We start from the raw sequence: 18,852 nt of genomic DNA, 5'->3' as shown, positions 1-18,852 counted from the left end.
TAGCCCCGCCTCCCAACCACTAGCCCCACCTTCTAACCACTCAATCTCTGCTAAGCTTCTGAGGATCCATTCCTTCTGAACAGGATTCCTTTATGTTTATCCCATGCTTTTTTGAATTCCATTACTGTTTTTATCTCCACCACCTCCCTCGGGAGGTACTTTTACTAAGGTGCACTAACGGATTTAGGGGGCCTTTTACAAAGCAACAGTAAGCCCAACGCGGACTTACCACACGCTAAATCGGAATTAACGCTGGCCCAACGCAGCTGCCGGCAGTAGTTTCGGCTGGCATGTGGGGCTCTGGAAAAAAATTATTTTCTGTAGCGCAGCGCTAACCCGGCAGTAATCGGGCATCACCGCGCACCGTCCGGTTACCGTGGGAGCCCTTACCAGCACCTCAATGGGTTGGTGGTAAGTGCTCCCCACCATATGACCATGCAGTAAGGGCTATTTTGTAAAGAGTGCTGTTCGCGGAGGCCTTTACAGATTACTGTCTTAGCACAGATCATAATGGTGCCGAACGTTGGATGCCATTTTCTGAATCTGACCTTAAATATTCGATTTTTAATTCCAATTGTATATATTTATTTTTTCTTCTTAATGGAGTGGAGGAGTAGCCTAATGGTTGGAACAGCAGGTTGGGAACTGGAAAGTCCAGGAATAAATTCCACAGCGGCTTCTTGTGGCCCCGGACAAGTCACTTAACCCTCCATTGTCTTGGATCTTATACTGGGCAGATCCTGGCATCAGTGCCAGTCTGGGTCATGCCCTCCTATGTTGGGCAGTAGTGCCTCACACTGCACTGGTGAAAGCAGTGGCAGACCACTCCTGTATCATGCCAAGAAAACCATGGGGGGGGGGGGGGAAGAGGTTCCTCATTGTGTGGTCACCAGGAGTTGGTTCGATTTGAAAGCACATCTGGATTTGGATTCATTAGAATAATAATTTGCATGTCTGGATCAAAACTAAAGATTGCAAAACTGGTAATGTCCACCAGGTGTCGGCATCCTCTACTATAATAAGAGGCAGTAGGGATGTGTATTCGTTAGCTTCAGTTGGGTTTATTAGCATTCCTTTAAACATTTATTTGCACAAAACCTGATTTAATAATTAACCTATGAATTAACACATGTATAATTGATTTGAACATGTATTTTTTTTAAATTAAAACAAATGGATGAAATGAACCAAAAAGTCCAAAAATTGGGAATACTATCTCAAAATCTGAAATGAAACAAACATTTTTTGCCTGTGCACATTTCTACCAGGCAGGTTTTGTATGTCCTGAAATGGATGTGCATGTAGAGTCATTTGTACAGTTAGGATGGGCCATGGCACTGGAGTGAGTCACATCGTGAATTGTAATGACAGTAATATATGGTGTGGAGAATGAGCACCACATAGGTGGGTGGCAACAATGACAAAGGCAGGCCACATTAAATGTGCAGGGGGTAGCAGGTGGCTTGATGTCATGATCGCATGAAGATGTGGCACCGGCCACTTTGTGCATTGGGTCTGTAGTCCGGACCGTACCAAAGAGTTGAATAGGTGATGCAGCCGCACAGGGTGCAAAGAAGGTGGAGGAAGGGGGGGCGCCAAAATTGCTTCATGTCCACTAACATCAGTTGGCTGCAGTGCAATGGCCGGAACAAGGCTAGGGGCCATGTCATGCAGGACACAGTTCTGTCTCGGTATGATCCTAGTTGTGGTTGATGTATCCTGTTGGTTGAAGCAGATGCCCTGAGAGCCACATAGCAGGAGAAGGCGTCAGAGAGATGGGACTGATTTAGTAGAGGTCAACTCGGGAGGGGGGGGGGGGAAGTGTAGTTTCCGTGATTCTGGTTGGAGGGACAAGAAATAGGTGGGTCATATTAGTGGTTTGGGGAAAGGAGCCAATTCTGCATTAATACCTGGAGTATTGGGTGGAGGGGACTATGTGTTCCCCTCCCTCCCCCAAACTACACCTATGAGATTTTACTGTATGTATGAGTGAGGATTTTGGTTATATACTGCTGTAACTACCAAGCAGAACAAAGCGCTGTACAGACTAATTTTAAAACAACAATCAATAAACAAGAAAAGGAATCATAATATTGATAGGATAGCACACCAGTCATACACAGGGAAAAGAAAAGGGGAAGGAAGAGAAGAAAGAAGGGGGTGGAAGATTAGAGAGGGCACCAGGAATGGGGATTGGAATAGCTTTGATTGTTAGTCTGTGGCAGTGGTCTCCAGTAATGTGGACCCTCCAATCCATTTTTGTGACCCTCATATCCAGTGACCCCTGCTGCTACTGCGGGTAGAGAAAAGGCCCTGTGAAGCTCAGTTGGGTCACATTGACATGGATGTGCACTCACGCACGCAAATGCTGGCCGACTCGCATCTCTCTGTACATGCATGTGAATGTACGTCGATGTGACCACACAGGCACATGTGACCCAGCTTCACGGGACCTTTTCTCTACCCATAGTAGCAGTAAAACCTCCCAACGGTGCACCTCTGCTCTAGCTCAGCCCGGATCTGAAAGATTTACCCACATAATTCACTTTAAAAACAGATCAGTAAACATTGCTTTCTTGTCCTTGACTACTATATTGGATTTTTTCATCCAAAATGTAAGATATTACATTTGTAAGACCTTTTATTTCCAAAGGAGTATTAAAGGCAAAAAATAATTTATTTCCTTTGGGCTTATGGTGGGATGGGGAGGATTAACTGTTTTGGCATTTTTTTGCTGACAGTGGCATCAGTAATATGAAGGACATTACATACTTTTTATCTTCCCAGTTGGACTTTTTATTTTCCCAACTTGAAGCGGGACTACGTTTAATGTGTGTCATTCAGTGGAGCATACAGAAGACTTCTTTTATTATTATTTAAGTTCTGCAGTTTTAGTGACCCCTGATGCAGGTGCTTGGTTGCCTAAACACGGCCATTTCGAAAAAGCACGGCACCAGCAAGAGAGCAGTGGCAGCGGGGAAGGAAAGAATGGACCACTAGACCACTAGGGAATGCACAGGTAGGCCGAGCGGCAGCGGGTAGAAAGCCGGGGGGGGGGGGGGGGGGGAGAATCCATCCTTTACCATGGCCCACAGACTCTGTGAGTAAAGGTTGAATTCTACGTTCCGCAGTTGTGCAGAATTCAAGCATGAGTAGTATATAAGCAATGGATTAGATTAGATTGCGACTTCTCTTCTTTTACGTCGGCACGATCTGGTCATTTTTTTGAAATTAAATTATCCTACTTTTAAGGGTGTCTTTAAAAAATCAATGTTAGAATCATCTTTCTCGTACCTTTAATATTAGAAGATTAACAACTTACTATTAGAAGAATATTGAAAACATTGCTGTTTAGTGAGATGGATAAAGGTAAATGAAATTATGATATAATATTTTATTCGATAAGATCTATAGTTTTCCTTGACTGGAGGAATTAATATTGTTATCCGCTTAGAATCTTTTTGGAAAGTTAGCTGAATATAAAACCATGTATAGTAAAAAATAAGGTGATTTAAAAAAAATATATCCTTGTAGAATCAAAATTAGTATTACAGTTATATTTGTAAGCCTAAAAAGTTTCGGTAGCCCCCAGAGCTTTCTCGTGTCCACTTTGTGGTCCTTTTCATGAAAAAGATTGGAGACCACTGGTCTGTGGTAACAGAATAACCAGAAATTGTATTGCAATAAAGATATTAATTTGGCCAGCTAGATTTATATATCTTAATTAGAAATGTGAAAAGATGTCACCTGTCACAAATAGAATTAATAAATTGTAAATGAGGACCCATATAAGACTGAGTCACCTGTCTTGAGCTTTGAACCTGCAAATAGACAACTTAAAACAGCTATCCATCCAGTCCTATCTTCCTGCTAGTTATACTCATCGGCTCGTGACATCAGCCTCTTGCTGGTGTAACAGCTGTTGTGTCACAAGTGAAATGAAAGGTCAGATGATGGGAAGATGCAAGGAGTGAACTCTTGTCTTAAAAAAAATAAATATTATATTCAAATGTCACTCCCAGTAAAGAACATAGGAATTAGAATGGGCATGTCCTCCTTGTTCTGGCTTTGAGTGTATGTTGTAAGGGAGTGATTCTTGAAATGATTTGAAGATTATTTAGGAAAGAGCTTCAACATTCCTGATTCTATTTTACATTCAGTATGGAAGACTTTTGAGAGATTCTGCCCCTTAGTTGATTTATGCCTGATGTTCCTCATTTTCTCATTCTTCTTGCCTGCATTGTACCAGTCTCTCCTCTGTACTGTTCCTTCATGGAAGCCAGTTTTTAGAGAGCATGGTGGAATCCTAACAGGCATTTTTTGTTTGTTTGTTTGTTAACCTGAAGTGGTTTTCTGTCTTTTACACACCACCCACACAAGGAAATTTCTATTTGTGCTTAGTTGCGATGTGATGCACCCTTTTCCCCAGTGTACTAAAGACTCATTTAGAAATAGAAAAGCAGCAAACAGTCCTAAAACAAGTCAGTAGACAAATGTTAAAGCATCTCCTCAGAGGGAATAGAGGTTGGACAACTGAGTATTTACCAGAAGGCTGAATACCTAACATAGTAACATAGTAGATGACGGCAGAAAAAGACCTGCACGGTCCATCCAGTCTGCCCAACAAGACAACTCATGTGTGCTACTTTTGTGTATACCCTACTTTGATTTGTACCTGTGCTCTTCAGGGCACAGACCGTATAAGTCTGCCCAGCACTAGCCCCGCCTCCCAACCACCGGCTCTGGCATAGACCGTATAAGTCTGCCCAGCACTAGCCCCGCCTCCCAACCACCGGCTCTGGCACAGACCGTATAAGTCTGCCCAGCGCTATCCCTGCCTCCCAACCACTGGCTCTGGCACAGACCGTATAAGTCTGCCCAGCGCTATCCCCGCCTCCCACTACCGGCTCTGCTATCCAATCTCGGTTAAGCTCCTGAGGATCCTTTCCTTCTGAACAGGATTCCTTTATGTTTATCCCACGCATGTTTGAATTCAGTTACCGTTTTCCTCTCCACCACCTCCCGCGGGAGGACATTCCAAGCATCCACCACTCTCTCCGTGAAGAAATACTTCCTGACATTTTTCTTGAGTCTGCCCCCCTTCAATCTCATTTCATGTCCTCTCATTCTACCGCCTTCGTATCTCCGGAAAAGGTTCGTTTGCGGATTAATAACGGTTTCCCTCTTTTTTTTTTTTTAAACTTTTTCCAGTTTTTGGTTTGGTGTTTTTTACCATTTCAATTCTGTTTATAATGTGGAACTTCCACTATAGTTCAATGCTGCGGCTGTACTCCTGGTCTGGCCAGTAGGTAGCTTTTCTGGCTTTGATATATCCTTAAGTGGAGCAGAAGGCAGTGATACTTCGGTGACTTTCTGTTTGAACTTCTGACGTTTGAGGCAGTGAGTTCTATTCCATACCATTTGTTGTGGGTGATAGCTTTAATGCTGTGTTGGTTGCTTTAGATGTGTCACCAGCATGGGCCCTGTATAGAGGAGTCTCGCTGAACGGGAAAATCTTGGGAGACATGCAATTAACGCTTCTAGTTGGGTGTGTATGGGGCTGGTGTGTTAGGTACTAGTAGGTGTTTATATTTCCATAGATGATAAAGTCCTGCAGAACTTGATTTATTCTTGGTTTTCATTTTTAATTTGTTTCCCTTTTTTTTTTTTTTTTTTTTTTTTTGTAATGTAGTAGTAATTCTGGACAACAGTGATGGTCTTATTTGAAATCTTTAAATAGAAAACTAGCTTTTCATCCTGTTCTTGGGACATAATCTTTACATCAACATGTAGAGATGTGCATCTCTCTCTCTCTCTCTCTCTTTGTCTCTCTCTCTGTCTCCTTTGTACTGCTTTTCTATTCCTGACTAGAGCCAAAAGAGAAGAAATTGATCAAATAGTCTGCAGTTTCTACATTTAGATGTGGTTTATGCATTACTAGTAAAAAAGCCCTGTTTCTGATGCAAATGAAACGGGGGCTAGCAAGGTTTTCTTCTGTGTGCATGTGGGAGTGTGTGTGTCCCTGCCCTCTGCCCTTTCTCCCTTCCCCTGTGCTGTCTGTCCCCTCTGCTCTCTGTCCCCTCCCCCCTCGGAGTCGAGTCCATCAGTGTTAAGTTTCCTGCTGTGCTGTGTTTGTGTTACAGAGATAGTGAGGGCTTCTGCCCTCTCTCCCCTCCCCCCTCTGAGTCCTTCAGTGTTACAGAGAGAGCGATTTGATTTCGTGCTTTGCTGTGTTTTCCTTCACTGTTTGTGTTACAGAGAGTGCGAGGGTGGGGCAGACACTCATGGGGAAACCGGATATCTCTCCCCCTTCCGGCTGGAGGCTTCATTTAGAACGTTGGTGGTGCCTTTTATATATAGAGATGATGGTGGAAAACTTGAGCAAAATTGTATACTGCTATTAAAAATCAAAGGAAGAACATAAGAGTAGCCATACTGAGTCAGACCAATGGTCCATCTAGCCCAGTATCCTGTTTTCCAAACTGTGCATTTCTTTTCAGGGGTCTTTTTTTTTCTTTTTTAAAATATTTTTATTGGTTCAAAGAAAAGTACAATGCACAATTTACCAAAACTAATTATTAATGTGACAAAAACAGAGATGTTCAACAAGCTTAGCCAAAAATACAGCAGATTACATTTAACCACAAGGATTCCCAGTATGGATTTGTCCCTTATAGCTGAGTGTAGGCTGAAAGAGGAGCTTTCCTAAAGGTTAAACTAGTGGTTTCCAAACCTGATCCTGGAGGCACCTAACCAGTCAGGTTTCAGTATATCCCTAGTGAATATTCATCCTATAACCATTAATAACAGCGCAAGTGGCATAGTGGTTAGGGTGGTGGACTTTGGTCCTGGGGAACTGAGGAACTGAGTTTGATTCCCACTTCAGGCACAGGCAGCTCCTTGTGACTCTGGGCAAGTCACTTAACCCTCCATTGCCCCATGTAAGCCGCATTGAGCCTGCCATGAGTGGGAAAGCGCGGGGTACAAATGTAACAAAAATAAAATAGATACTATTGGAGATTCTACATGGAATGTTGCTACTATTGGAGATTCTACATGGAATGTTGCTACTATTGGACATTCTACATGGAATGTTGCTATTCCACTAGCAACATTCCATGTAGAAGGCTGCGCAGGCTTCTGTTTCTGTGAGTCTGACGTCCTGCACGTACGAAGCCTGCGCGGCCACATTGGTGATCTGCAAGGGCCGACTTCTACATGGAATGTTGCTAGTGGAATAGCAACATTCCATGTAGAATCTCAAATAGTAGCAACAGTGGAGGAGTGGCCTAGTGGTTAGGGTGGTGGACTTTGGTCCTGGGGAACTGAGGAACTGAGTTCGATTCCCACTTAAGGCACAGGCAGCTCCTTGTGACTCTGGGCAAGTCACTTAACCCTCCATTGCCCCATGTAAGCCGTATTGAGCCTGCCATGAGTGGGAAAGCGCGGGGTACAAATGTAACAAAAAAATAAAAAATAAATACACACTAGTGTAGTCAACATTTTTATTATAGCTTTTATACACTTTAATTCACAATGCCCTGTCCAAGCTTCCATGCATACCACACACTCACACACATATACTACAGAATATTGCACTGTTGAACGATACCCACTGAAACAAACTATCTGTAAAAGTTCACAAGACCACTAACCTTACTAATACATACTATAAACTGTACTAAAACAGTCCATTTACATGCTTGCAATGCTCTAGAAAACAGTATAAGCACTGCTACCATAGTAACTGTCCATTTTCAAAAATTCTTCCGATGTTGAACAATTGCATATCAGTATCAGTCTGTATGTCCCTCCAAAAGAAAAAGCAAAAACCACTTATCCTGTAAGCTTGAAAAGTTCAGCGAGTTCACTCGGCAGTGCTGCCAGCACACGGGTAGCTGTAGACATCATCAAACAGTGCCAAAGGCACTAGCAAACCTTGTTTCAACAATGCGCCTTAGCGCTAAAAAATGTGATAACTCCGACTTGTGCCTCAACTTTCTCCGTGTGCACTATTTTCTTCCCCTCGGGGGTTAACCATATAAATCTTCAACTGCTGCAATACACGGCTTGTACACTAGCCCTCTAGATCTTTCGCCCAACGTGTTTCGCCATACGGCGTCTTCAGGGGCTTGATCTATGCAACAAAAAAACAAGGTCACTTGGAACTGTGCGAACTAACATTTCACGTCTTCAAACCCACTAAACACCTTACAACTCAACTTATACACATCTTTCTTTACCTCATTGTGGCATACGCCAGCTTGAACGCCCGTTAGGCTAGCAGGTAACATGTCTAGGCTGTTACCTGCTATCCTAACGGGTGTTCAAGCTGGCGTATGCCACAATGAGGTAAAGAAAGATGTGTATAAGTTGAGTTAAACTGTTGTTCGGATTCCGTAACAGTGTTTCTCAAGTCCAGTCCTGGAGTACCCCTTGCCAGTCAGGTTTTCAGGATATCCACAATGAGTATGCATGAACTTGATTTGCATACATTGCCTTCATTATGTGCAAATCTCTTTCATGCATATTCATTGTGGTAATCCTGAAAACCTGACTGGCAAAGGGGGTACTCTTGGACCAGACTTGGGAAGCACTGCCGTAACAGTCTCCTCAGTAAACAACATTTCCTTGACTTGACCCACATTCTCTCTGTGGGGTATCAGAAGCCAGTGAACCTTGTGTTATTGTGTGGCAGCAGAATGCCATGGAGTTAGTGTATGTTTGACTTTTCCTGTATAAAATCAGTTCCTTTTCCTTTTATTTTATTGCTTGTGAAAGAAGCTGAGGATATGGTTTCTTCATCTACATAATCCATGGCAGTGCAGACATCGCAAACTGTCCTGTCTACAAACAGTGCCTTGCAGAAGTCTTGACATTTTTCTCGTCTTTTTTTTTTTTTTTTTTACATTTTTGTATGTGTGTGCGCAAAAACAATTTAAAATGCTTTAAAATAGGAGCTTGTTTCTCTGATCTACACAATATACTCGGTGCTTTTAACGTGAAAGAAAAATTATTAAGAATAAAATAAAGTCGAGAGTCTTGGTTTCATAAATCTTCACACTTGACCCAGTACATGGTGAAAAGCCCCTTTTGCAATAATAAGAGTTGAGTCATTTAGATAAGTGTCTTTTCAGTGTTGTACAGCGTGATGGTGCAATATTTGCCTGTTCTTCATGGAACATTAATTCAAGACTTTTCAAGCTAGCTGGAACTGTCTGTGGACTGCAGTCTTCAAGCCTTGCCAAAGATTTTCTGTTGGATTCAGGATTGGAGTTTGAGCCGTTCAAAATTCACTTTTTTCTTGTTGGGTCATTCCATTGTTTTTAATTTGTGCTTAGTTATTTCCTGCTGAAAGGTAAGTCTTCTCCCCAGTCACAGATCTAATCTTCAAGCTTGGGGTTCTATGGTTACCATGCTCATATGCAACTGCTTCAATGATCTCTTTTGGGCCATTGGGCGGCTCATGCTACTGTGAGTGCCATATTCTATGAGCCTGCTAAGTATAATCACTACAAAGGAAGTGAGAAATCTTTTTACTTTTGCAGGGGAGGGGCCTTCTAATGCAAGGCCCAATAATCATGCAAGATTCATATCTGTTTTGTCAGGATCCCACCTACTCTTGGGATTGCTTTTGAACATTCCACAGGTTCTGAAATAGTGGGAAGCTACGAATTGGAACTAGAAATGAGGACTTACCTGATAATTTCATTTCCATTATTCCTTCCCACTATTCCAGAAGCCCACCCGAGGTTTCTGAAATGTTTAGTTGGTGCAACGTAAATGGGTGACATAACTGTCATCTTGCATGGTGCTTCCTTGCATACCTCTTGTTCTCTACAAGTTGTCTAGAGATGAAAAAGTTCCACATATGTTTGTTCATATAGTTATTGTTAGGTTACTGAGTTGTTTAATGTTGTTGTTTATTTAGAGTTTAGCCTTACTGCTTGCCTACATAAATACTGAGGAGCTAGATTGGATGCCAAGAGAGAGATGTCTCAGCTCAGTTTTCAGTTCTCTGTCTCCACCTGCTGGTTGATGGATATAAGTATCTCACAGGTTCTGGAATAGTGGGAAGGTCTAAGGAAAGAAAATTATCAGGTAAGACCTAATTTCTCCTTTGTGCTGTGAGTCTTGAGTTTCTGCTTTTGAGCCTTTCAAAAAGACAAATCTTAAGGACTTTACTTTGAAGACTTTTCTGGTAGTTATTTCTTCAGCTCAGAACTTCAGCTTCTGTCTTGTAGGGACCCCTTTTTACATTTCACTGAAGCTGAAATTTTCCTTTGGATAGTGCTTTTTACCAAAAATCGTTTCTTCTTTTCATCGAATCGGATGACTTCTCTCTCTTCCTTGGAGAGAAGATTTTAAGGCTCTCATGAAATATTTGGAAGTTACTGCTGAGTTATGAAGTCTGAAGTTTCATTTTGGTGGAATTAAAGGCACAGAAGCTTCTAGTGCCACTATTACCAGTTAGTTTAAGAAAACCATTTTTTCCCCTTACCACCTAAAGAAATGAGAGCTCGCACAGCCAGTGGAGTTGCAACTTTTGGCTGAATAGCATGAAGTTCAGACCAAGAAGATATTTGCATGTTGGCAACTTGGTCCTCCCTACATACGTTTGCTAAGCGTTATCGATTTGATGTCGCTGTTGGAGAAGTCAACAAATGCTAAGAGGCGATGATCCACAGCCAAGCATAGAAGTAGAAAAATGAGGATCTGTAGCAAAGTTTTATTGCTAAAGGAGCTTGAGTGATCTGTTTACTGTTGTATGTTAAGTTTTGGATTGGCCTTGACTATATTTGGGGAAGGCTTGTTTTTATCCCCAATAGGTATGTGTCGCTTAATGTTGCTTTATTATGAGACTAGTAAAAAAGGCCCGTTTCTGACACAAATGAAACGGGCGCTAGCAAAGTTTTCCTCGGAGTGTGTATGTTTGGGAGAGTGTATGTGAGAGTGACTGTTTGAGAGTCAGAGTGAAAGTGTGAGTCCAATCCATGCTCCTCTGTCACCTGGCCCCTCCATTCATCTCTATCCAGAAATTCCGCTCTGTCCCTGAGGCCTGCCCTGCAATCCATATGCATCCATGGCCATCTGTCCCCTCCATTCATCCCTATCCAGCAATTCCCCTCTCCCTGAGTCCTGCCCTTCCAATCCATGCCCATCCATGCTCCTTTGTCACCTGGCCCCTCCATTCATCCCTATCCAGCAATACCCCTCTCTCCGTGAGGCCTGCCTTGCAATCCATATCCATCCATGGCCATCTGTTCCCTCCATTCATCCCTATCCAGCAATTCCCCTCTCTCCCTGAGTCCTGCCCTCCCAATCCATGCCCATCCATGCTCCTCTGTCCCCTGCCGCCTCCATTCATCCTTTTCCAGCAAGTCCCCTCTCTCCCTTCCATGACCCCCCCCTCGCATCCATGCTCCTCTGTCTCCCATGTGGCAGCCTGGGCCGCCCTCTTCTCCCCCCCCCCCCCCTTCGCATCCATGCTGTCGTTTCTCCCCTGCCCTCCCGCTCCCATTGTTGTACTTTACTGGCCACCCTCTTCTCTCCCCCCCAACATGCGTGTTTTTTTTTTTTCTTGTTTTTAAATTTACCTCCGTGGCGGTTCCGGCAGCGAAGCGTCAGGGAAGGAGGCGGTGCTCCCGACGTCTAGGTTTCCCTTTGCTGTGTTCCGCCTTCTTTTGACGTCATCCTTGACGTCAGAAGAAGGCGGAACACAGCGAAGGGAAGGCTAGATGTCGAGAGCGCCGCCTCCTTCCCTGACGCTTCGCTGCCGAGCGATGCGATTGGTTGTGTCATTGCTCCGCCCTCGACGTCATCACGTTTGACGCGTGGGCGGGGCAGACACAATGCGATCTCACCCCCTTCACTTTGCTAAGAGAGGCTTCATTAGAACGTTGGAGGTGCGTTTTATATAGAGATTTCTAGCCTGCTCATACTGCCTTTGATGAGCTTTTCTATTTAATCACATTGCAGGTTGGAGCTCAATGCCTGTCTGATTTTGTTTTTGCTGAGCACCTAAATGATATAGTGCACCCTATTAGAGCTGTATATACATGATTTTTGTACATTTGTTTAGTCCTAATTTTTAGTGTAATATGCATTTTAGATAACTGTCTCCCTTGAACGTTGGTAGAAGTACATGCATTGTTCTTTAATAGGCATGTTTTTACCTGACACAGTGAGGAGGCGGTCATGTGGAGGGAACTAACCATGTAGTTTTGAATAATAGAAAGTACCCTTTGTTTAACAGAAATACCTGCACATAAAGGAGACACAGTCTTATAGTAGTAATTTCCCTTAGGTTGTTTCATTATCTAATCCCATATGTCATCACTTCATTTTTTTTTTTCATGTTCTCTCCATTCCAGTTTATCAGTCAGTTGTATGATAGAACATTTCAGCACCAGTTCCAGTTAAGCTGAACCCTTCCGTTTTATATCGGTCTCATTTACTCCAACAGGAAATACCAGCAATTGAGATTAAAAAAAACTTTTGAAGCTCCTTAGTTGGGCTGTTCAGAGTTCTTGATTAGTTTCAGCATAATTTTTCCTACTTTGTTCCATTATATGCTGTGCCCATTATCTTAAGCTAAACAGAGAGAAAACAAATTTTATGTTGTTAGTGTCGGGCAGATCCGAGCTGTGGACTTAAATTGTACTATTCATGGAGAGTCTTATTCTTTGGACAGTTCAATTAAAATTTTGGGTGTTGTGTTAGATGACAAATTATCTATGGAATGTCAGGTTAATTCTCTTATGAAGTTCTTTCTATGTTATGAGAAAGTTTAAAAAGCATTTGAAAATTTGTCGGAAGCCCAGTTTAAATTAGTGGTATAATCCTTGATGCTTAGCAAATTAGACTATTGCAATATTGTATATCTGAGTCTATTGAAACGATTATTCAGAAGAATTCAGACCATTGAAAATGTGGCTGTACGTATGATTTTCTCTTTAAAAGAAAATCAGAAAGGATTACACCTTATTTTATTAAGTTGCATTGGCTTCCTACAGAAGCTAGGGTGTTGCTTAAATTGGGTTGTCTACTATTCATGATTATATTTGGTGAAATTCCTCAATATTTGATATCTCTTGTATATGTTTTGATATTAGGGCAACATTCATTTTCATTCTTTTTTCCTAGCCCACGAGGGATTACTTCAAAGAAGTTGTTTACCTCCCTATTTGCGTACCAGGTAGCTAGTTTATGGAATTTTTTTCCCACCTATATTAAGGCACACATTTAGTTTTGCTAGTTTTATAAAAAGGATTAAAAACTTATCTGTTTCATAAATATGTGTTAAGGAAGTGAGATTTAGTAGTTACAATTAGGATGCCATCTTTGATTGTTTGTTAGTTGCAAAATTGTGGTTTAGCAATTGTTATTTGAATGATTGTTGTTACATCCTAGATTTGTTTGTATCTAGTTTCTTAGTTGTAACTCGCTATGAACTCAGTTAATGGTATTAACGTGCTATAAATCAACTAACTGTAACTATGACTAAATTGCAGATCTGAAAAGAGGCTTTCATTTACTACAGAATTTAATTTTGTAGCTAACAGGAGCAACTAAATTTGTATTCTATCTTTTAAATTCCCTTCTCATCTTCTTAGGAATATAAACAGAAGCTTGCTCGCGTAACCCAAGTTCGTAAAGAGCTGAAGTCTCACATCCAGAGCCTGCCAGATCTGTCCTTGCTGCCCAATGTAACGGGGGGTCTAGCACCACTGCCATCTGCCGGAGACCTTTTTTCCACTGACTAGGACAGATAAAACGTTCATTTGCTCTTCCCAGTTTACGCTCGTACCAGCAGAAGCAAGAGAAATCCACTGCTGCCTGACTATGGCTTCAAGTCTCCAGCATGGACACAGTGTAGGAATGAACTCCTAGTTCTCTCTGTCTCTTTCAATCTGCCAGCTCTTTTCTCTCACAAGACCTCAAGAAGAGGGGGGAGAGATGTGTTTCGAGGATGTGTGCAAGAGGAGTGGATATGGAGCTCTTATCTCTTTGAACCAAGAATCGGCGTCAGCAGAATTCTTCAGTTGTGCTAAAGTGGGTGTTGCCTTTTGTTTTCAGATTTTATTGTCCTCTGCACATGAAAAAAAAAAATCATGTTCCATTAATTTTGCAGTGTTTGGGCTCATGATAGCATTTTTTTCTCTTTAAAAAAATTGGTTTCATAAAATTTGTTTTATTTCCAATTTCATTGGAAGATTCTGAATCTTGTAAGAATGTTAGATAGTGTACAATGTGTGTGGGTTTATAATATAAATATATGTCTATGATGGTTGTTTCTGTCTGTAAAAGACATCACATTTTTCTGCTGTTGCGGAATGCAAAATGTATTGTACCATGTGTAACCACACTGTTAAGAACAAAATTTATTTAGTAAGACTTCTGAAGTCAAATGCAGAATGGTGCCTTTAACCAGAAGTGTTAAAGTTAGGGAAGGGAAAACCTTCAGTGGCCTGGTTCAGAATTAGTTATTTCACTTAAATTTATTTAGAAAACCAGGAGTCCATTTTAATCTAGTTTGAATCTGGCTAATTCTTAATTTGCTTTTTCTCAAATTATCCAGATTTCCTTGGCTTGGTTTCATGTAGGTGTTTGAATTCAAACTGATGTATTACAAGTCACATTCTAGCCACAGTAGCTGAATATTCATACCTACCGTTGCTAGAATGTGATTTGTAAAACTCTGCTTCTGAACCAGGTCTAAAAGGTCCAAAAAGTTCAGTGTGGAGATTTTGAGCTGAGCCATGAATGAATCCTATATAGCCAAGCTGAGACATTGCTTGTCCAAGTTCAACTCTAATTAATTATCCAAATCTTGATTAAAGCAAATCAATCCACCTGTCGGTACCTAGTAAGAGCAGTACAAGTGTGTGCTTATAGTGTAACACACAGAAAGTGTGTTTTTCTTCTTCCTCTGATTTCCCCTGTCATATCACGAGTCCTTCTGCTGGATAGATGTGGCTAAAATTTCACAGGAATGGTGATACCTCAGAACACCCTTCTACCAAATTTCAGCTCAAATATGACCATCTCTGGGGAAGGGTGACTAGTGTCACCAAACACAAAAAAATGAGGTTTTTAATTAAGTCTGTTAGAGCAAACAATTTGTAATGCAACAGTTTTTTAAATATCATCTTTTTATATGAAATAATAATAAAAAAAATAGTGTTACAGAAGTTCAAACATACAACTTTTTGAGACTGCTTAAGGGGGAACCCATGACATGAAAAATCGGCCATTCTCGACATTTGGATCTAGTACTTTAGTCACCTTTTCCCAGAGACGGCCACAAACTTATCAGCAAGGACAATCCCTTATCTATGCATATGGCTAGACTGACAGATAAGTGGACTGAATGGCACCAACAGGCACTTTTATGTACTAGGAACTGTGCCTAAAAAAACAAACACACACACACACACTACAGTTTCCATTCAGCTCTGTGGACCTGAATGAAAATCGTGAATGTGCCCACACGTCTTCTGTAAAGCAATATAGACTGAGTTTGACTGGCCCTTTTTCAGAAGCTTCTGTTATGGACTTCTTACATGGCTTCTGAACTAGAAGCATTTATATACCAGCTAATCTAGAAGAGGCGGAGCTAACACTAAACCACGTTCATAAAGCTCATCATTGATGCACTCAAATAGAATCTGTGCAAATCTTTTATCTTAGAGCTTTCCAACTATATTAGACTTTTATGTTGAAAAATCTATGGTCTTTTATGGTTGCTTTATGCGCTCAGCCTTTTAGAATCCAAAAACATTTTGCTTAGAGAATTTCTTTTAAAGCAGTTCTTTTGTTTTTTTTAATTTTTTTTTCCCATATAGCCACCTTGTCTGAGTAGGCTTTAAGGTGTTTCCCTGCAGAGGTAGACTGCTATTTTGTTGTGCGGAATACACCTTTCAAAATATTGTTTTCTACTTCATGTTAGGAATTTTTTTGTTCAATCTGTAACAGAAGTACCATGGAAAGTATGTACCACACAGCACCCATATTTATATTACCATGATCAGAATGAAATCTTGTAAAGGGAAGAAAAAGCTATCCTCGCAAATCATCATCCATGCTGTCAGGATGTTTTGTATTAATCCAGTCACTTTTCACAGAAAGCAGTAATGTTCCCTTTATGTTGGCAGGCAGGCAGCCATCCATGGCAGGACACTTTTCATTGGCATTTTTGAATAAAGCGCTGCTGTTTTTAACCAAGAAACTGGTAGTGTGTTAGAAAAACGATGCAAAGTCAAGTTAAAGATGACAGGGGGGCGGTCTGTGGATCCTTGAACATACCTTTTGGTTTCTGTGAAATGTAAATAAACTGATGCTCAGATTGCTTTTCTGACACATTTTGATGCAGCGCTCTTCAAGAGGAAGCAGCATTGTCGTGGTACGCCCACTTCTACATGTTAATATACAGATATTATATGTAAAGGAAGTGTTGTCTATTTGCAAGCATATGTATGTTCATCCCACCAAAGCACTGCGTCTGCAGTACACGGGGAGGAAGAGACTGTTGGAGACACCCAGCAACCACTTGCAGCAGCTCCTGCACTTACATTCCCATCTGAAGGTCCTGGTTCTGCTGTCCCCCACCCTAGGGTTACCATATGACTCCAGAAAAAGGAGGACGGATTGAACCAGCCGGGTTTTACTTCCATTGCTTTCCATTGAAAGCAATGGAAGTAAAACCCGGCTGGCTCAATTACTTCCATTGAAAGCAATGGAAGTAAAACCCGGCTGGATCAATCCGTCTTCCTTTTTCTGGAGCCATATGGTAACCGGCCCCCCCCCCCCCCCCCCTCACACACACGTTTTTGTTTTTTAAGTTGTGCTCCTATTCCTTTCAGAAATGCGGGTTGCACTTACATATTTAGACCTACCCAAAACATACCCATACTATGCCCCCCTTGTGATAGGCACATGTTTGTGATTTGGACATTTATATCCTGACTTTCTGAAATTGGGACTTAGACATACAGTACAACGCCGATTATTCGGACTATCTTCTGCAGGGGTGTAGTCCGGATAATCATAAATCTGGTTGATTGGACATACCTGCTTTTAAAAAGGAAAACACAATCTGAGCATTGTATGTTGAACGTTAGTTTTTAACAATAAGTTGGCAGAAAACATTACAAACTTTCTATAAAAGGAAGAGGCAGGGCTTTACTCTGCTGCTGTCCCTGCTCCCGCTTATGTCATTTCCTGCATCAGACTGCGTGGGCCACGAGGATGATTGGCTGGGAAGATGCTGTACTGTTCTATATGCTAGACTTACAAGGGGGGGGGGGGTGATAATGGGTCATGGGTGAGGGAAATGAGGCAGGGAGTGATGCGGGTGGACATGTTCCCACTCTGGCCGAACTGGTCTGGATAATTGGGCATCCGGATAATCGGTGTTTCATGTCTAAGTGCCGGTTTATGCATGTCCAAACACAAATAGGGCTTGTAAAATAACCATCTTGAAAACCAGACTTACTAGAGGTTCTCAAGTACTAGATTTGCAAGTCAGTGCTGTAAAGAAATGCAGTGCTATTATGGAGCTTATAAAGTGTTAAAAGATGTCAGCTACCAACTTTTGAATTTTTGTAGGGTAGGTTTCTATTTGAAAATGGCAGAAACATATATGCCTTATCAAAATATTTTGGTTCCAATATTGAAAAAAATCTGAGCTCCTAAATTTGTGGCCTTTTTTCAGCTGAAAATTGAATCTTAAGTTGGGGCATAAGTTATTCATTTGCCTAGATTTATGAGCCTAGTGCTGAAAATCACTGCTCAGCTCCTTTTTCCTGCCCTAAATCTGCCCTTGTTACCATCCACTTCTTATGGTCCTAAGTTTGAGTTTAGTGTAATTTTGAACAAAAATATATGTATTAAACCACAGTAAATATTAAGAGGCCAATTTATGAGCATAACTCTGAAAGGAAGTCCTTTTACTAAGGTGTGCTTATGGATTTAGTGCACGCTAACAGCGTGCGCTAAATTCAATGCAGCCCATAGGAATATAATGGGCTGCATAACATTTAGTGTGCCTTAGCAAAAGGACCTCAACGGTAGGAGCTTAAATGCCTTTGAATATTGGGCACGCTGTATTTTTTATTTAAACATTCTTTCTTTATCAAAGTATTCTGTAAAATAGTATCATTTTTAGATAGTACATCCCAGCGATTGGGCCTAAGCTTCCAACATGTGTTTTCCCAAGCAAAAGAGGAAAATGTTAGAATGCACTGGCAAAATATCAAGAGGATCTGTGTTTGAACTAGAGAACACATTGGTGTTTAGACATTCATATTATATTTTTCCATTAAGCACTACAAATATTTACAAGTACATATGTTTTCAGCAATAGAAATATGTTGCTCATTTACTGTGAGAGATTTAAAAGTAGTAAACATGCCCTACGCTTGCTTCTTTTTGTAATTTTGAAATTTATGGGAGGCTATTATTACATATACAGTGGGGGAAATAAGTATTTGATCCCTTGCTGATTTTGTAAGTTTGCCCACTGACAAAGACATGAGCAGCCCATAATTGAAGGGTAGGTTATTGGTAACAGTGAGAGATAGCACATCACAAATTAAATCCGGAAAATCACATTGTGGAAAGTATATGAATTTATTTGCATTCTGCAGAGGGAAATAAGTATTTAATCCCTCTGGCAAACAAGACCTAATACTTGGTGGCAAAACCCTTGTTGGCAAGCACAGCGGTCAGACGTCTTCTGTAGTTGATGATGAGGTTTGCACACATGTCAGGAGGAATTTTGGTCCACTCCTCTTTGCAGATCATCTCTAAATCATTAAGAGTTCTGGGCTGTCGCTTGGCAACTCGCAG

The 18,852-nt window shown here is 41.3% G+C and overlaps 1 protein-coding gene across 1 annotated transcript in view; it reads left to right on the top strand.

The window, feature by feature from the left end:
• Positions 1-14,855, top strand: part of RPRD1B (regulation of nuclear pre-mRNA domain containing 1B) — a gene marked incomplete at its 5' end in the record, with an annotated part of 59,715 nt that extends 44,860 nt beyond the window's left edge. The window contains 1 exon segment of the mRNA XM_030212048.1: positions 13,617-14,855. Within this exon segment, the coding sequence (XP_030067908.1) occupies positions 13,617-13,766 (150 nt within the window).
• Positions 14,856-18,852: the final 3,997 nt, after the last annotated feature.

The sequence above is a fragment of the Microcaecilia unicolor genome, chromosome 8 (genome assembly GCF_901765095.1).
Source record: "Microcaecilia unicolor chromosome 8, aMicUni1.1, whole genome shotgun sequence".
In the NCBI taxonomy this organism is placed as follows: domain Eukaryota; kingdom Metazoa; phylum Chordata; class Amphibia; order Gymnophiona; family Siphonopidae; genus Microcaecilia; species Microcaecilia unicolor.
Note: the sequence above shows the minus strand (reverse complement) of the source record. Positions and strands in the feature narration are given on the sequence as shown.